The 19,183-nt window shown below is 50.6% G+C and overlaps 1 protein-coding gene across 1 annotated transcript in view; it reads right to left on the bottom strand.

Moving 5' to 3' along the window:
• Window positions 1-15,948, bottom strand: part of LOC140389931 (integral membrane protein 2C-like) — a 100,947-nt gene extending 84,999 nt beyond the window's left edge. The window contains exon 1 of the mRNA XM_072474587.1: window positions 15,692-15,948. Coding sequence (XP_072330688.1) covers window positions 15,692-15,784 — 93 coding nt within the window. The 5' untranslated portion in view covers window positions 15,785-15,948. The remainder of the gene's footprint in view (window positions 1-15,691) is intronic.
• Between the last annotated feature and the right edge of the window lie 3,235 nt (window positions 15,949-19,183).

The following is a 19,183-nucleotide window of genomic DNA, read 5'->3' as shown; positions in this document are numbered from 1 at the left end:
GTTGGCTTGTCTCCGGAGTATTACTCTGGGCTTCTGCATTATTAGTCCAGTAACAATACCACAATGCTGCTTTCTCCCATTACATTGTGCTACGTTAAAGATGCCATAGAAATGCAAGTTGTTGTTGATCCTGTACATTGTAGGTTTATACACATTATTAAACAGTGTGTGCGCACGGAAATCTCTTAAGTATATTTCCTCCAATACAGTTCTGCACAGAGAAACATTCCAGAAAGTGGTTTGTTATACAACATTTTGAATCATACTGCACTTCAGCTTCAGAAGATATAGGAAACAGATAAGGTCTGTACTTAACAAATGGACATCAGGGGCAAAATTCTCCGGTATCGGCACGATGTCCACCGACTGGCGCCCACAACGGCGCAAATCAGTCAGGCATCGCGCTGCCCCAAAGGTGCGGAATGCTCCTGAAGGGGCTAGGCCCGCGCCGGATGAATTTCCGCCCCGCCAGCTGGAAAGGCCTTTGGTGCCCCGCCAGCTGGCGCGGAAATGACATCTCCGGGCGGCGCATGCACGGTAGCGTTAGCGGCCGCTGACGGCATTCCCGCGCATGTGCAGTGGAGGGAGTCTCTTCCGCCTCCGCCATGGTGGAGACCGTGGCGAAGGCGGAAGGAAAAGAGTGCCCCCACGGCACAGGCCCGCCCGCGGATCGGTGGGCCCCGATCGCGGCCCAGGCCACCGTGGGGGCACCCCCCGGGGCCAGATCGCCCCGCGCACCCCCCAGGACCCCGGAGTCCGCCCGCGCCGCCTTGTCCCGCCGGTAAAGTAGGTGGTTTAATCTACGCCGGCGGGACAGGCATTTTAGCAGCAAGACTTTGGCCCCTCCGGGCTGGAGAATCGCGGGGGGGGGGGGGGGGGGGGGCCAACCGGCGTGGTGTGATTCCCGCCCCCGCCGAATATCCGGTGCCGGAGAATTCGGCAACCGGCGGGGGCGGGATTCACGCCTGCCCCCGTCGATTCTCCGACCCGGCGGGGGGTCGGAGAATCTCGCCCCAGAAAAGTACATGAAAGTAGAGGCATTATCTAGATGAAGAATCAAAGGCTACAATGAATCTGTTTTACAGTAAAGGCAAAAGAATGATAAACACAGTTATTATGTGGTGATTGCACAGGAACACTATTGGATTCACCCGTTTCTTAGTCATGGCTATTAATAATTCAGTCTGACCTTCAGATGAAACAGAACATTTTTTTGTGATAAAGTGTGCATCTTTATAACAAGGGCAGTAATTAAAACAGGTAAATTAAAAACCTACTTGTGTTGCAAACTGACATGAATCTGCAGCGCAGGTGTATTAACTGATGATAAATGGTAGAGAATTATTGAGGTCGATTGTACTTCAGATAAAAACTCCTGTTTCTTCTACAAAGCTGCCTAATAATAATAATAATATTTTATTGTCACAAGTAGGCTTACATTAACACTGTAATGAGGTTACTGTGAAAAGCTCCTCGTCGCCACATTCCGGCGCCTGTTCGGGTGCACGGAGGGAGAATTCAGAATGTCCAATCCACCTAATAGCACGTCTTTCGGGATTTGTGGAAGGAAATTGGAGTACCCGGAGGAAACACACGTAGACACAGGGAGAACATGCAGACTCTGCACATACAGTGACCCAAGCTGGGAATCGAACCTTGGACTCTGGTGCTGTGAAGCAGCAGTGCTAACCACTGTGTTACTGTGCAGCCCACGAACCAGATCATCTGGCATCATGGAATCATACCTGGCACAAAGGGAAGATGGTTGGAGGTCAATCATCTCAGCTCCAGGGCATCACTGTGGGAGTTCCTCCGGGTAGTGTCCTAGGCCCAACCATCTTCAGCTGCTTCATTAATGGCCTCCCTTCCATCAAAAGGTCAGAAGAGGGGATGTTTGCAGATGAATGCACAATGTTCAGCACCATTCACGAGTCCTCAGGCACTGAAGCAGTCCATGTCCAAATGCAGCAAGACCTGGACAATATCCAGGCTTGGGCTGACAAGTGGAAAGTTACATTCACACCGCACACTTGTCAGGCAATGAGCATCTCCAACAAGAGAGGATCTAACCACCGCCCCTTGGCACTCAGTGGCATTACTATAGCTGAATCCCCCACAATCAATAGCCTGGGGGGTTACCATTGATCAGAAACTGAACTGGACTAGCCATACAAATACTGTGACTATCAGAGCAGGTCAAAGTCTAGGAACGCTGCAGTGAGTAACTCACCGCCTGAACCCCCCATAGCCTGTCCATCGTCTACAAGGCGCAAGTCAGGAGTGTAATGGAATACTCTCCACATTCCTGGATGAGTGCAACTACAACAGAATACAGATACTCGACAAAGTAACCCACTTGACTGCTACCCCTTCCACAAATATTCAATCCTTCCACCACAAACAGCAGCAGCCATAATGCACAACAGGATTCACTGCAAGAACTCAAAGTTCCTTAGGCAGTACCTTCCAAACCCATGCCCACTATCATCTAGAAGGCCTGATACCTGAGAATGCCACCACTCTACAAGTCACTCACCATCCTGACTTGGGAATATATCACCGTTCCTTTATTGCCGCTGGATCAAAATCCTGGAACACCATCCCTAACAGCACAGTGGGTGTACCTGCACCTTGGGACTGCAGAGATTCAACACGGCAACTCACCACCACCGTCTGAAGGGCAACTAGGGATGGGCAATAAATACTGGCTTAGCCAGCGACGCCCACATCCTGTAGATGAATGAAAAGAGAAAGCTCCTATTAGGGATTGGTCATTCAATGGAGGGTTGTTACCTTCAGACTTAAATATATATTTGGAATCTTCTATTATGAAAGCTTACTGTAAAAAGCAGAACAGACCTGTCCACAGTATCACACTGATCAACTGAAACTATAATAAAATAATGGAAATGAGCATGAAATAAGGAAAGGCCATTTAGCACAGCAAAAGGATTCCTCCAAGTCATCTTAAACCATCAATCCTACACTATCAAACTTTCTTAATCTGTATGATCTTTTCATATAAAATCATTCACCCACTCTCAAAACTAAACTTTGTCAGCCTCAAAGCCTTACTCTTACTTCTTTGTTGATCATTTCAATTTACCCACCTGTAGTTGGCAAGAATTACAGATTATCCCCTGCCGTTAAGATTCATAAAGTATGCTTGGAAAACCCACTGTTTGTCCACATTAATTATGTACACTCCCTTTTAGCCAACATCATGTGATCACAAACACACTATGAAAGCAACCATCTTTGAATATTGAAGCATTTTCCTTTATCGGTCCAAAGTTATTGTTTCACTCACTGGGTACATTTCCGAGGGTGGTGTTCACACTTTGGTACCTCAACCAAGTGGATATTTTTCAAACATACATCTTTTGATTGAGTTCTAGCACATTATCCATTTACAGAGGACATCACAGCTGGGCCTGACCTTGTTCTTGCTTGACATTTACAGATATATACTTTCCATAGGAGCCAGTGGTAGATGATTAGTAGCAGGCATCCTGCACAATCTTCCACTCCTAACACAAGGATACCATCACCGATTTGTTTCACTATTCTTTCCCCCACAGATGGTACTGCAAGATTTTACATAGGTTGAACGCTGCAGTGGCATTTGGTACATGGTGGTTGCACATTTTATATGCATCTGTACTGGTTGGTACAAAATATGGTGTGTTCATAGAACCCCCATAGTGCAGAAGGTGGCCATTCGGCCCATCGAGTCTCATCGACTCTTGGAAAGAGCACCCTACCCAGACCCATGCCCCCACCCTAACCCAGTAACTCCACCTAGCCTTTTGGACACTAAGGCAAAATCTAGCATGGTCAATCCATCTAACCAGCACATCTTTAGACTGGGAGGAAACCGGAGCACCCGGAGGAAAGCCATGCAGACAAAGGGAGAAATTGTAAACTCCACACAGACAGTCATCCGAGCCAGAATAGAACGCAGGTCCCTGGCACTGTGAGACAGCAGTGCTAACCACTGTACCATCATGCCACCCATCTGTCATAGTTTCTGAAACCGCTCGTCAATCCTACATGACTCTGACCATGATATTCATTCCACCCTTGCCCTCCTAGAACTTACGTCAGCTGTTGACATAATTGACCACTCCATCCTTCTCCAACATTTCTCCTTATTCATCCAGCTTTGTGAGACTGCTTTCATCGGATTCTATTCTTATCAATCTATCAGAAATCTCCCCCAACTAAATATATGGAAGCCCAAAGACATTTTCTTTAGTCCCCAACACGAACTCTATTCGCTAGCCATCGACTCCTACCCTCTCCCTGGCAACTTTTGAGGCTGAAGCAGGCTATTCACAAACTAGGTATTATATTGAGGTGACACGGTGACACAGAAACATTTGTACAAAATCCAGGCTGACATTTCAGTTGAATACTGAGGGAATGTTGCACAGAACTTACTTTCAGATGAGATGCTAAACTAAGACCTGCGTGATTTTTCAGGTGAATATAAAACATCCCATGATGCCATTCAATGAAGAACAGCGAAGTTTAGAACATAGAACATACAGTGCAGAAGGAGGCCATTCAGCCCATCGAGTCTGCACCGACCCACTTAAGCCCTCACTGCCACCCTATCCCCGCTACCCAATAACCCCTCCTAACCTTTTTGGTCACTAAGGGCAATTTATCATGGCCAATCCACCTAACCTGCACGTCTTTGAACTGTGGGAGGAAACCGGAGCACCCAGAGGAAACCCACACAGACACGGGGAGAACGTGCAGACTCCGCACAGACAGTGACCCAGCAGGGAATCGAACCTGGGACCCAGGCGCTGTGAAGCCACAGAGCTATCCACTTGTGCTACCGTGCTGCCCAAAAGTTCACTTGGGTGTCCCAGCCAATATTTGTCCCTCAACAATAACGCCATTAAAACATGATTCTAGGGCAGCACGGTGGCGCAGTGACTAGTACAGCTGCCACACGGTGCCAAGGTCCCAGGTTCGATCCCAGCTCTGGGTCACTGGCCGTGTGGAGTTTGCACATTCTCCCCGTATTTGCCTGGGTTTCGGCCCCACAACCCAAAGATGTGCAGGGTAGGTGGATTGGACATGGTAAATTGCCCCTTAATTAGAAAAAATGAATTGGGTACTCTAAATTTTCTTTTTTTTAAAAGATTCTGATGAAAGGTCATTACCCTGAAATATTGGGTGGGATGTACCAAGCAACCTGCAGTGTGTTTTCAGCGGTGGAGGCGGCCCGCCAGCGGGAATTTCTCGTCCCACCATTGTCAATGGGATTTCCCTTTGACTGCACCCCTCGTCACTGGGAAACCCGTGCGCCGGTGGGACCATAATATCCTGTTGGCGTGAAAAGTTGGCAAATTCTGCCCATTATCTCTATTTTGTCTCCACGGATGCTGCTTGACCTTCTGAATATTTTCCAGCAGTTTCTGTTTTTATTTTGCTAAAATAACCTGTCCATTGCCTTTTGTAGGACTTTGTTGTATAATAAATTGGGTATCATGTAATAAATTGGGTATCAGGTTTCCAACAACTCTTCTATTGCCAAATTAGGGGCTAGTTTAGCACAGTGAGCCAAACAGCTGGCTTGTAATGCAGAACAATGCCAGCAGCGCGGGTTCAATTCCCGTACCGGCCTCCCCGAACAGGTGCTGGAATGTGGCGACTAGGGGCTTTTCACAGTAACTTCATTGAAGCCTACTTGTGACAATAGGCGATTATTTTTTCAATCGAACCATACTGCACATGCCCGCTCCTCTCCCATAGACACTACCCGCCTATTTATCCCTCCTACTCTATTCTAATTTCCCCCCTCCTCCCCCCACCCCCCCTGCTGACGTTCACTCTCCCGCGAAGAGGTCGATGAATGGTTGCCACCTTCGGGCGAACCCCAGTACAGATCCCCTCAAGGCAAACTTAATTTTTTCCATACCCAGAAAACTTGACATGGCCGAAAGCCATAGTTTTCGGTCTTCGGGGGTTTTGAGTCCCTCCATGCCAGCAGTATTCGCCGCCGGGCTATTAGGGAAACAACGGTCAGAACATCTGCCTCTTTCTCCCCCTGGACTCCCGGGTCTTCCGAAACACCAAAAATTGCCACCCCTGGACTGATCACCACCCTTGTTTTCAGCACCCGGGACATGACCCCTGCAAATCCCTTCCAGTACCCCCTAAGCTTAGGACATGCCCAAAACATGTGAACATGGTTCGCTGGTCCTCCCGCGCAACTAGCGCACTTGTCCTCTACCCCAAAGAATTTGCTTATCTGAGCTACCGTCATGTGGGCCCCATGAACGACCTTAAATTGAATCAGGCTGAGCCGGCACATGTTGCGGTTGAGTTTACCCTACTCAGGGCTTCCGCCCACAGCCCGTCCTCCATCTCCCCGCCGAGCTCCTCCTCCCATTTGAGTTTTAGTTCCTCCGTCTGGGACTCTTCCCCCTTCATGAGCATCTTGTAGATATCCAAGACTCTACCCTCTCCTCCTCTAGAGACGATTCTGTCCTGGATCCCTATTGGCGGGAGGTGTGGGAAGGATGGGACCTGTCTGCGTACAAAGTCCCGCATCTGTAAGTACCTAAAGTAATTTCTCCTGACCAGCCCAAGTTTCTCGTCCAAGCCCCTCAAACTCGCAAAGCTCATCTCCAGGAACATATCGCCCACCCTCCTCACCCCCACACGCCGCCATGTTCGAAACCCTCCATCCATGTTCCCAGGGGCGAATCGATGGTTATCACATATTGGAGCCCAGACAGACGCACCCACCTCCCCTACATGCCTCCTCCACTGGCCCCATATCCGCAGGGCCACCCCCATTACCGGGCTGGTGGAGTACCTGGCCGGCGACAGCAGTAGGGGAGCCGTGACCAGGGCTGCCAAACTGGTGCCCCTGCACGAAGCCGCCTCCACTCGCTCCCAGATAGACCCCGTACCCACCCAATAGGCGATTATTATTAGTATAAATTCTCCTGTCCTAACAGCACTGTGGGTGCCCCAATAACACAGGGACTGCAGCAGTTCAAGAAGGCAGTAACACACCACCACCTTCTCAAGGGCAATTAGGGATGGGCAATAGATGCTGGCCTAGCCAGTGACCTCCACATCCTATGAATGAATTAAAATAATTAAGTTTATTATGTGCATTCAACCAGTACAATAAATTCCAATATTATCACCATAAAAGGGCAATATTTACAACAGTGAACTTGAGGTCAGTGCAAACTCGATGGGCTGAATGGCCTCCTTCTGCATTGTAGGGATACTGTGGATTCTATGGAACTCATTTTCACAGAAATCATTTAGCATGGGGATTTGCCTACTGGAGCAATACCCAGTGTATTGGAATCACAGCAAAATTGAGGTTGTTCTTTCCTCCACAGGAATGCATTCCTTCTAGTCACTTATCAGTACATCGCCTTATACAGCAATAAAGACAACTCCACGAGTGAGTGGATTAAAGAAACATTTTCAATGTTTTGATTTGATTTATTATTGTCACATGTATTAGTATACAGTGAAAAGTATTGTTTCTTGCATGCTGTACAAACAATGCATACCGTACATAGGGAAGGAAGGAGAGACTGCAGAATATAATGTTACAGTTGTAGCAAGGTGTAGAGAAAAGATCAACTTAATACGAGGTAGGTCCATTCAAAAGTCTGATGGCAGTAGGGAAGAAGCTGTTCTTGAGTCGGTTGGTACGTGACCTCAAACTTTGGTACCTTTTTCCTGACGGAAGAAGGTGGAAGAGAGTAAGTCCGGGGTGCGTGAGGTCCTTAATTATGCTGGCTGCCTTTCCGAGGCAGCGGGAATTATAGATAGACTCAATGGATGGGAGGCTGGTTTCCGTGATGGACTGGGCTACATTCACGACCTTTTGTAGTTTCCTGCGGTCTTGGGCAGAGCAGGATCCACACCAATTGTGATACAACCAGAAAGAATGCTTTCTATGGTGCATCTGTAGAAGTTGATGAGAGTCGTAGCTGGCATGCCAAATTTCCTTAGTCTTCTGAGAAAGTAGAGTCGTTGGTGGGCTTTCTTAACTATAGTGTCAGCATGGGGGGACCAGGACAGGTTGTTGGTGATCTGTACACCTAAAAACTTGAAGCTCTAGACCCTTTCTACTTTGTTCCCATTGATGTAGACAGGGGCATGTTCTCCACAACGCTTCCTGAAGTCGATGACAATCTCCTTTGTTATGTTGACATTGAGGGATAGATTATTGTCATCGCATCAGTTCACCAGATTCTCTATCTCATTCGTCACTGTTTGAAATCCGACCCACTACGGTGGTGTCATCAGCAAATTTGAAAATCGAGTTGGAGGGGAATTTGGCCACACAGTCATAGGTGTATAAGGAGTATAGTAGGGGGCTGAGGACACAGCCTTGTGGGGCACCGGTGTTGAGGATGATCGTGGAGGAGGTGTTGTTGCCTATCTTTACTGATTGTGGCCTGTGGTTTCGAAAGTTCAGGATCCAGTCGCAGAGGGAGGAGCCAAGGACACGGAGGTTGGAGATGAGTTTCGTAGGAATGATGATGTTGAAGGCTGGCTGTAGTCGATGAATAGGAGTCTGACATAGGTGTCTTTGATATCTGGGTGTTCCAGGGTAGAGTGCAGGGCCATGGAGATGGCGTCTGCTGTGGACCTGTTGCAGCGGTAGGCGAACTGTAGTGGATCAAGGCAATTTGGCAGGCTGGAGTTGATTCATGCCATGACTAACCTTTCAAAGCACTTCATGGTGATGTATGTCAGAGCCACTGGATGATAGTCATTAAGGCACGCTGCTTGCCTTTTTTTTGGTACAGTGATGATGGGCGTCTTCTTGAAGCAGATAGGGACCTCAGATTGTTGTAAAGAGAAGTTAAAGATGTCTGCGAATACCCCCGCCAGCTGATCCGCGCAAGACCTGAGTGCCCATCCGGGTACCCCATCCGGGCCAGTGGCTTTCTGTGGGTTGACCTTCGAGAAGGCTGCTCTGACGTCTGCAATGGTAATCTCAGATACAAGTTCATCTGCGGCTTCTGGGGTGGAGGGCTCACTCTCACTGACCTCTTGTTCAAAGCGTGCATAGAATGCGTTGAGCTCATCAGGGAGGGGTGCATTGGAGCCAGCGATTTTACATGCCTTCATCTTGTAGCCCGTTATGTCTTGCAGACCTTGCTAGAGACGGTGGGGGTCCATGTGGCTAGTCTGGGACTCGAGCTTGGCCGGTACTGTCTTTTGGCACCTTTGATGGATTTCTTTAGATCATATCTGGCTTTCTTGTATAGGTCAGGGTCGCCTGACTTGAACACCTCAAGACCTAGACTTCAGCAAGCAGTGGATATCCCCGTTCATCCAGGGTTTCCGGTTGGGAAACACGTGGATTTGCTTCTTTGGCACACAGTCTTCTACACACTTACACAATGAAGTCAGTTACTGCAGCAGCGTATTCATTCAGGCTGGTGGCAGAGTTTTTAAATACTGACCAGTCTATAGTCAGTGTTCTAGCTTGTCATGTCAGTATAATTCGGCCAATCAGGCTTGTGCCAGCTCACTGAAAGAGCAGTTTAGCTAGTCCCACTCCTCTGCACTTTTCATGTGGTTTGCATTTTATTTTTATCTTCAGATGCTTATTCAATTCCTTTTTGAAAACCATGACTGAGACTGGCTCCACCACACTCTCAGGCCATCCAATCCCAACCTCCAGCCATTCACTGGGTAAAAGGACTTTTCCTCATGTGACGAGTGTGAGAAACGTTCATATTTTTAAAAGTTTGTATAACCCATAACACTCATATCACCTTTGATTCTTTTTACCAATCATCCTAAACCAGTGTTCTCCGATTCTCAATCCTTCCGCAATAGGATTAGTTTCTCTCTATCTATTTTGTACAGACTTTTAATGATTTTGAACACCTCAATCAAATCTCCTCTCAACATTCCCTTCTCTGAAGCGAACACTCTCAACTTCTCCAGTTTACCCAATTGCTGGAACTGAAGTCCCTTGTCCCTTTCTCATAAAACCCGTTTTGGTGCCCTCCCTAAAGTATTCACATCCTTCCTAAAGTTCAGTGCCTCAAAAGCTGCACACAAAACTTTGGCTGGGGCCAAACCAATGTTTTATCAAGGTTCATCGTTCATTGTGTGAAGTACTGGAAACCCTTTGGGTTTCATTGATTCCTTTGAAAAATCAGAAACATATCTGAACAGCGCAGCAAGAATAGATTAAGTGCAGATATCTGAATCTTAGTGCATCCGGTTTGCAGGATGTGATACTTGAATTTCAATAAAATGAAGAAAGATATTATCAGATGGCTGGACAGTTGTTTTGTGATGCAGAGCGAGGCTAGCAGAGAGGGTCCAATTCCCGTACCAGCTGATGGTATTCATGAAGGTGCCGCCTGCGCAACCTTGCCCCTCACCTGAGGGGTGGTGATCCTTAGATTAAATCACTACCAGTCAGCTCTCCCTCTCAAAGGGGAGCCTATGGCCATTTGGGACTATGGTGACTTTACTTCCTATTGTCAAATAAGTGACAATTACCAAATCTGCAATTCAACATTATTTTTTGACAATGGAAATTATTGATGTTTAGTTATTTAAACCTGAAATTAGCAACTGAACATGTTTAAAAACAAAACGAAGAAGCACTAGTTTTGTGTTTCGGTTAGATTTTGAATTTAAATGTTATACATTGCATTTGCTGGAGTGGGATGAAAGGTAAATAGTCTGCCAGGATAGTCAACACCAGAATGATCACAAAATGTATTTATTTTAAGTTTGAAACTAGCTGTTAACTTAAGATGTGATATGTTGAAAAAGGCAGAGATGAACATTATTGCAAAAGTACTGATGCGTGAAGAATAGATTTTCTTTTGCTGTAGCACCGTGTCCCTTCCTCCTAGTCCGGTTTTCTAAGAGCACCAAAGAGTCTACACCGAGTAGGTTGAAACAAAAGCTTACTTTATTTTACAACTACTATTATATAGAGCTCCAGTAGTTCCCTGCTGGGTATCTCTAGTTGGTGCCTTACTGGTCGCCTCCATTTATGCAAACTCAAGAATTGTTAAGGGTCCCCTGCCTCCTTATTGGGAGAGCTCGTATTCTGCAAGATCCATGGGGTAGTTAATCATCCCTACCTGGCAAGACCCCCCCAAAGTTCGAAGAATCCTCCGAAGACAATGGTGAAGGAGGGCACCGGACCCTTTTGGCATCTGGCTGTGCATCGTGCACCCAAGGCGCTGGATTGGGTGGCGTGTATCTCGAAGGTGAACGCCTCTTCTGACATGAACGACGTGGCGGCTGCAATTCCCGAGATTGTGGATCCGAGGGCTTCCCATCGGAGACCTCCTGCATCTCCATCTCCAAGTCCAAGCAGGCGGCCTCAGTCGTCTAGGCGTCTTGACCCCCTTGGGGTTCCACTGTCGGCTACCCAGGCAGCAGATGGGTTATAAAAGAGGTTTTCGAGGACGAGAAACCTTCCGAAGAAGCAGTCGCAGGGCCTAATATGGTCAATGTGCTTTCGCATAGTACGACTCTGGACTTGTACATGGTAAGAAACCAACCCTGTCTGGAAAAGGATAATGCCGGAAATCCACTGGGCACCTTCAGCAAAGTTTAGAACAAACACCACGTCACCTGGTACAAAGAATGCGCGCTGACCCAGGAGTAGAGTTCCTTTAACACACACACAGTTTTGTTTTAAATCAATGGAGTCTTCATGCCTGGAGTGGCGGCAAAAAGCAGGTCATGCACCCCAATCACTGACATAGTGTGTTCTGGGCGGGGGAGAGATTATGCATTTTGCAGTTGCCAGCAGTGATGTTTGAACTCCAGGGCCTCTGGTAAACAACCCATGAAAAAGAAACTGGACACAGCAACAAAGCAGCATCAAGATGATTACTTGAGGTATGGGTTATTAATTGTGTCACTGCAAATCTGGATTCAAAGTTCATGTGTGTTATATGCAAGGAAGTATTGGTAAATGAAATATTAAAACCCTCAAACTTCTAAGACATTTCAAGACTAAGCATAGCGAGATTGTGGACATACCCCTTGATTTTTTTTCAACAATGCAGTGAAATCTTAAATCATCAGCAATGTAATGTTAAACAACAAAGCAAGTGAGATTGTGAGGACCAAGCTGTCACATTAAAGGGAAGTGAAAATGGAGAGTCGCGAAGGTCAGCTGGCATGGGTTGTGAAGGTCGGCCGGCGTGGGTCCCGAAGGATGAACGATTGGTAAAAATGGGTCCCTGGCGAAAAGTTTGAAAAACACTGCCCTAGGGCGTTCACTTCCATCCCCAGTATCTCCTGCACCCCTTGCTCTACACTTTTCCAGGACAGTGGATTTTGGATGGTCTATTGCAAGGTCAGTGAAGGCTCTAACAGTTTCTTCTGAGAAACCGCATTGTTAATGCTGCAAATAGCCACGCAGGATGCTACGGATTTCAGATAGCGCAGCATCATATTGGCACAATTCTGCGATTTTACATAATTTCAACAAAAACTGAGTGACTCACCCGGTGTCCTATCGGCAGTATTAAACCAGTACCGTTGCAATATAACAGATGTGATCAGGCTAAAATGCTGCCCCATAAAGCCACAATTTCATTGAAAGTTTTAGTGTCTGGGACCACTGGATATGTAAGGCTCGTATCGCTCCGAACGTATGCGCACCCCAGGCAGCTAACAAGATGACTACTTGGCAGTCGCTCTGCGATATTGTTGGCTTGGAAAAAGTAACATAACCTCTTTGCGTACTGATTCTAATCTTCCAGTCCAGCATCAAACATGTCCAAACGTCATAAAAGAGGCATGATGAAAGCAATTTTCCAACCTGTATCCAAGAGGAATGGGGAGGTGGCTCAGCCACATCAATAGCTATCCAGTTTTTATCCTCGTTGCCAGTTATGCAAGGACAAGGAAATGTCCACACCGAGTAGGTCGAAACAAAAACTTATTTTATTTTACAATAAGTATTATATACACATCTCCAGTAGTTCCCTACTGGGTCTTCGCTAGTTGGTGCCTTACTAGCCGCCTCTATTTGCACAAACCCGAGTATTAAGGGTCACCATCCCGTTATCTAATCATCCGTACCCCGTAAGACGTGTAGGTTATAACATTCTGTGTGGGTTATAACATTCTGTGTGGGTTATAACAGCATGCCTTTTGGCTGTACTCGAACATAGTTTTGAACAACTCCAACGATAAACATTGTTGTCACTCCTGTTGTCAATGTAATGTAAAGGATGAAATAATAACCCCATTAACTACTCCAGGAGCGAAGGGGGATGGGGGGTGGGGGTGTGCGAATGGGATGTAAATAATTAGTATTAAAAATAAAGTATTCAGAATTTGTCTTGCGAAAACGAATACACCCAAAATGCGATTCGAAAATTAAAGATGCAGCAGAAATGTCCTAGAATAACCCAGTTCACGGACTGCTTTTAACCGTGACATTCTGGAAATCGCAATTCACCATTTTGTGGGTTAAGTAAAATGCTACCAGTTGAATTTAAAAAAATACAAACCCCAAAAGCTGTTTAGGTCCCCCACACCCAGAGTAACCCAGAGAGCGCTCAGTCTCTCCAGTTCATCCTGCTGTCAATATGCAGAGGCTGGAGTCGGTGAGGTGCACTGATTGCCACTTCACTGCCCCTCTTCCCTTCCCCGGGCCACTTCACTGCCCCTCTTCCCCTCCCCGGGCCACTCCACTGCCCCTTCCCCCCCCCCCCCCCCCCGTCACTTCACTGCCCCTCTCCCCCCTCTCCCCAGGGCCACTTCATTGCCCCTCTTCCCCCCCCCCCCGGGCCACTTCACTGCTCCTCTCCACCCCCCCCCCCCGCCACTTCACTGCCCCTCTCCCCCCACCCCCACCCCCTCCCCCCACCCCCTCCCCCTCTCCCCAGGGTCACTTCACTGCTCCTCTCTTTCCCCCCCCCCCCGGGCCACTTCACTGCCCCTCTCTCCCCCCCCCCTGCCACTTCACTGCCCCTCCCCCCCCCCCCTCTCCCCAGGGCCACTTCACTGCTCCTCTCTTTCCCCCCCCCCCCCCCGGGCCACTTCACTGCCCCTCTCCCTCCCCACCGGCCACTTCACTGCCCCCCCCTCCCCAGGGCCACTTCACTGCCCCTCTTTCCCCCCCCTCCCTCTCCCCTCTCCCCAGGGCCACTTCACTGCCCCCCCTCCCCAGGGCCACTTCACTGCCCCTCTTCCCCCCCCCTCTCTCTCCCCAGGGCCACTTCACTGCCCCTCTTTCCCCCCCCCCCTCCCTCCCTCTCTCTCCCCTCCCCCCCGGCCACTTCACTGCCACCCCCCCTCCCCAGGGCCACTTCACTGCCCCTCTTTCCCCCCCCCTCCCTCTCTCCCCCCCTCCCTCTCTCTCCCCCCCCCTCTCTCTCCCCAGGGCCACTTCACTGCCCCTCTTCCCCCCCCCCCCAGGGCCACTTCACTGCCCCTCTTCCCCCCCCCCCCCAGGGCCACTTCACTGTCCCTCTTTCCCCCCCCCTCCCTCTCTCCCCCCCCCTCCCTCTCTCTCCCCCCCCTCCCTCCCTCTCTCCCCCCCCCCTCCCTCCCTCTCTCCCCCCCCCTCCCTCCCTCTCTCCCCCCCCTCCCTCTCTCCCCCCCCCTCCCCTCTCTCCCCCCCCCTCCCCTCTCTCCCCCCCCCTCCCCTCTCTCCCCCCCCCTCCCCTCTCTCTCTCCCCCCCCCTCCCTCTCTCCCCCCCCCCTCCCCAGGGCCACTTCACTGCCCCTCTCCCCCCCCCCGGGGGCCACTTCGCTGCCCCTCTCCCCGCCCCTCCCCGGGGCCATTTCGCTGCCCCCCCCCCCCCGGGCCACTTCGCTGCCCCCCCCCCCCCCAGGGCCACTTCACTGCCCCTCTTCCCCCCCCCCCAGGGCCACTTCACTGTCCCTCTTTCCCCCCCCCTCCCTCTCTCCCCCCCCCCCTCCCTCTCTCTCCCCCCCCTCCCTCCCTCTCTCCCCCCCCCTCCCTCCCTCTCTCCCCCCCCCTCCCTCCCTCTCTCCCCCCCCCTCCCTCCCTCTCTCCCCCCCCCTCCCTCCTCTCTCCCCCCCCCCTCCCTCCCTCTCTCCCCCCCCCTCCCTCCCTCTCTCCCCCCCCCTCCCTCTCTCCCCCCCCCCTCCCCAGGGCCACTTCACTGCCCCTCCCCTCTCCCCCCCCCCCCGGGGGCCACTTCGCTGCCCCTCTCCCCCCCCCCCCCGGGGCCACTTCGCTGCCCCTCTCCCCGCCCCCCCCCCGGGCCACTTCACTGCCCCCCCCCCCGGGGCCACTTCACTGCCCCCCCCCCCCGGGGCCACTTCACTGCCCCCCCCCCCCCCCCCGGGGCCACTTCACTGCCCCCCCCCCCCCCCCGGGGCCACTTCACTGCCCCCCCCCCCCGGGGCCACTTCACTGCCACCCCCCCCGGGCCACTTCACTGCCCCCCCCCCCCCCCCGGGGCCACTTCACTGCCCCCCCCCCCCCCGGGGCCACTTCACTGCCCCCCCCCCCCCCCCGGGGCCACTTCACTGCCCCCCCCCCCCCCCGGGGCCACTTCACTGCCCCTCTCCCCGGTCTGGAGCTAATTACGGACACGGCTCGGAGCCGTCTGCCTGCCGAAACATCTGTCCGCCGGAGCCGGCTAAGGGATGTTTCCAGCTGTGAGGCTGTTGTCCAGTCACTGATCAAAAGCTGACTTACATCTTGGGGGATGAGGATCTCGGTTTTATCCGCTTCGCTCTCTGTCTTTTCCGGCTTCTGCCCCAGAGCCGCGGGGAGAGAGATTTTCACCATTGTTGTTTTCGGACGAGAGGTGATATATTTAAACTCTCTCTCTCGGCCGTTCCTCAGATCGTAGATTAAAAACAAAAACAATCAACACCGTCGCCGGCTGTGTGCGCTTCCTGCTTCTGGTCTCCCCTTTCGGTTTGCCGCCTGGCTTTCCGGAAGTTTCAGGGTTGTGTGTGTGTGGGAGGGAGGGAGGGGAACGCCTTTTATGCTCATTTACTGAGGTGCCCATGAGCAAGGGAAGGTGCTGATGCCAAAATGTCCACTTGCTTCCCCCACCCCCCGTTTTAGTGGCTTCCTTAGAAATTCAGCAGCATTAAAATATTTTTTTTTTGTTGCGGATGTCACTTTGCCGCGAAACCTCTTTATTTATTTCAGACAACATCAAGCACTATTAAATGTAAAAACACCTCTCTCTGCGCTGACCAAGGTGGAAGATGCGAGTGGTGGGAACTAGATGTTCAAACAGAGCTGTCTTAAGTTCACCAAGCCAACCCAATAGATAGACTTTTATCCCCCTCGAGCCCCCAATTTGTTGTGGGCCAGGGTTTAGAGAACCCCAAAGTGTATCATGGAGTTCACCTGACCCACACTGTTAATAGATTGTGGTATGGGGAGCACACGGCCAACTCTACAGGTATGGTAACAGCAGACATGGAAAAGTAATTTTTAAAGCAAAACTGTTTATTCTATGACTCAAGTTAACCTTTTTGAAACATACAGTGAACATCTTAGCAACCATCAATTCAAATAAACCCCCCAAAGAATACAACACTAAGTAATCCTTAATAACGACCCAAACAAGCATCCACAGCAGAGGGCAATAGAGCGGAGCTGCTGATTGATGTTGCAAGGGAAATTTGCATACCTCTGTCGTGGTCACCCTAACTTGAAGGTGTACCTGAGCTAAAGACCCTAGCTGTTCGAGTGAAGACAAGCATCCAGCAGAGGCCAATAGAGCGGAGCTGCTGATTGGTGTTGCAAGGGAAATTTGCATACCTCCGTCGTGGTCACCCTAATTTGAAGGTAGTTTGTGGAGGAGCAAGTGACACTTAAACCCAAAACACTTCTTCAGTGTTTCCCTCCTTACCCCCTCCTCTAACCAAAAAAAAACAACCTCTGTAAAGATCAAGAGGAAGGCTCGAGGTCAGGTAGAAGTAGAAAGAAGTTGAACCGTGACGCCACAGCCTGCAGGTAAGGATTTGCTGGTGGACTGGTAAGTAGTTTTTTGTTTATATTCCCTCAGGTACAATTAACAGTTGAGGGTCAGGTGAACTCCATGATACACTTTGGGGTTCTCTAAACCCTGGCCCACAACAAATTGGGGGCTCGAGGGGGATAAAACTCTATCTATTGGATTGGCTTTAGTGAACTTAAGACAGGGCGCAGAGGTTGCTGAGTGAGTGCTTGCTGAGAAGGGGAGTGAATAACAGGTAAGCTCTTTCTTTTTCTTTTTTTATCTAGGGGGATGGCAGGGAAGGTAGTGCAATGTTCCTCCTGCAGAATGTTTGAGGTGAGGGACACCGACAGTATCCCTGCTGATTTCATCTGTGGGAAGTGCACCCATCTCCAGCTCCTCAGAAACTGGAGCTGGAGCTGGATGAACTTTGGATCATTCGGGAGGCAGAGGTGGTCACAGATAGAAGCTTCAGGGATGTTTGTTACTCCGAAGAATAATGATAGATGGGTGACGGTCAGAGGGGCTGGGAGGAAGCAGTTAGTACAGGGATTCCCTGTGGTCGTTCCCCTTAGTAACAGGTATACCGCTTTGGATACTGTTGGGGGGGGGGGGGACTTACCAGGGATAAGCCATGGGGTGCAGGTCTCTGGCACAGAGTCTGTCCCTGTTCCTCAGAAGGGAAGGGGGGGCTTCCGGGTGCGGCGATGACCAGCTGAGTCGCACGTTTCGGCAGCTCCCTGTGAAACGGACTTTTGGGCTCTTGATAGGAGCCCCAACGGCAATTTAACGGCTGAAAACACCGTGCGGTAAACCAGAAGGGTGTTCCCCCTGGACACGGATGGAAAAAGGAGAGGAAAGTGGCCGGATTGCAGCGGATCCTTTGGAACAACGGCAAGGAAGGCAAGCAGAAACCAAGATGGCGTCGGAAGGTGGCAGTTTCATATGGGGCCCTGAACAACAAGAGTTTTTGAAACGCTGCGTGGAGGAGATAAAAAAGGAAATGAAGAAAGAGTTGTTGGCCCCGATATTACAGGCGATTGAAGGGCTGAAAGAGGAACAAAAGGACCCAGGAGCAGGAGCTTCGGGTCGTGAAGGCGAAAGCAGCAGAGAATGAAAAACGACATACAGGGCCTGGTGGTGAAGTCGGAGATACAGGAGGCACACCAGAAACGATCTGTGGAGAGGTTGGAGGCACTGGAAAATAACGCAAGGAGGAACAACTTGAGGATTCTTGCCTTCCTGAAGGTGTGGAGGGGGCGGACGTCGGGGCATATGTGAGCACGATGCTGCACTCGTTAATGGGAGTGGAGGCCCCGACGGGTCCGTTGGAGGTGGAGGGAGCATACCGAGTTATGGTGCGAGGGACCGAGAGCAGGAGAAGCTCCCAGAGCCATAGTGGTGAGATTTCTCCGTTTTAAGGATAGAGAAATGGTCCTTAGATGGGCGAAGAAAACTCGGTGTAGTAAATGGGAGAACGCGGTGATCCGCGTCTATCAAGATTGGAGTGCGGAGGTGGCGAGAAGGAGGGCGAGCTTTAATCGGGCCAAAGCGGTACTTCACAAAAAAAAGATAAAGTTTGGAATGCTGCAACCGGCAAGACTGTGGGTCACATATCAAGGGAGGCACCACTACTTTGAGACGGCGGATGAAGCGTGGACTTTTATTGTAGAAGAAAAATTGGAATGATTGGACTACGAAAATGAACGTTTGGACAAAGTGGTGGGACGAGCGGGGGGGGGGGGGGGCGAAGAGGGATTGTATGATTAATCCTGCGGTATGGTAACTTTTCTTTCTCCCACAGGTGGTGATGGGGGGAGGTGGGGAGGGAGAGGAGATGGGGCGTTGGCCATGGGAGGCGGGGGCCGAGGGAGAGGCGCGGGCTTGGTTCCCGCGCTATGATAATTATGGCGGGAATAGAGAAGCAGGAAGGAGGGGGCGCCGCACGGGGCGAGCCGTGATCACGGGGGGAAGCCGAGGTCAGCCAGAGTTTGCTGACTTCTGGGAGCAACATGGGGGGAGTAATTACGCTAGCGGGGGGTCTAGCGGGGGGGGGGGGGGGGAGGGGGGAATTACTGGGTTGCTGCTGCTGGGGAAAGGGGGGAGTGGGTGCGGGAAAGGATGGGCGGGGGGGGCACCGTCTGGGAGAAATACAGCCGCGTGGGAACTGGGCGAGAAGCTGGAAAAAGATGATGGCTAACCGGCAAGGGGGGGGGGGTGGGAAGCCC

The sequence above is a fragment of the Scyliorhinus torazame genome, chromosome 14 (assembly GCF_047496885.1).
Source record: "Scyliorhinus torazame isolate Kashiwa2021f chromosome 14, sScyTor2.1, whole genome shotgun sequence".
In the NCBI taxonomy this organism is placed as follows: domain Eukaryota; kingdom Metazoa; phylum Chordata; class Chondrichthyes; order Carcharhiniformes; family Scyliorhinidae; genus Scyliorhinus; species Scyliorhinus torazame.
The sequence above is the reverse complement of the archived record's forward strand: the minus strand, read 5'-3'. Positions and strand labels throughout refer to the sequence as shown.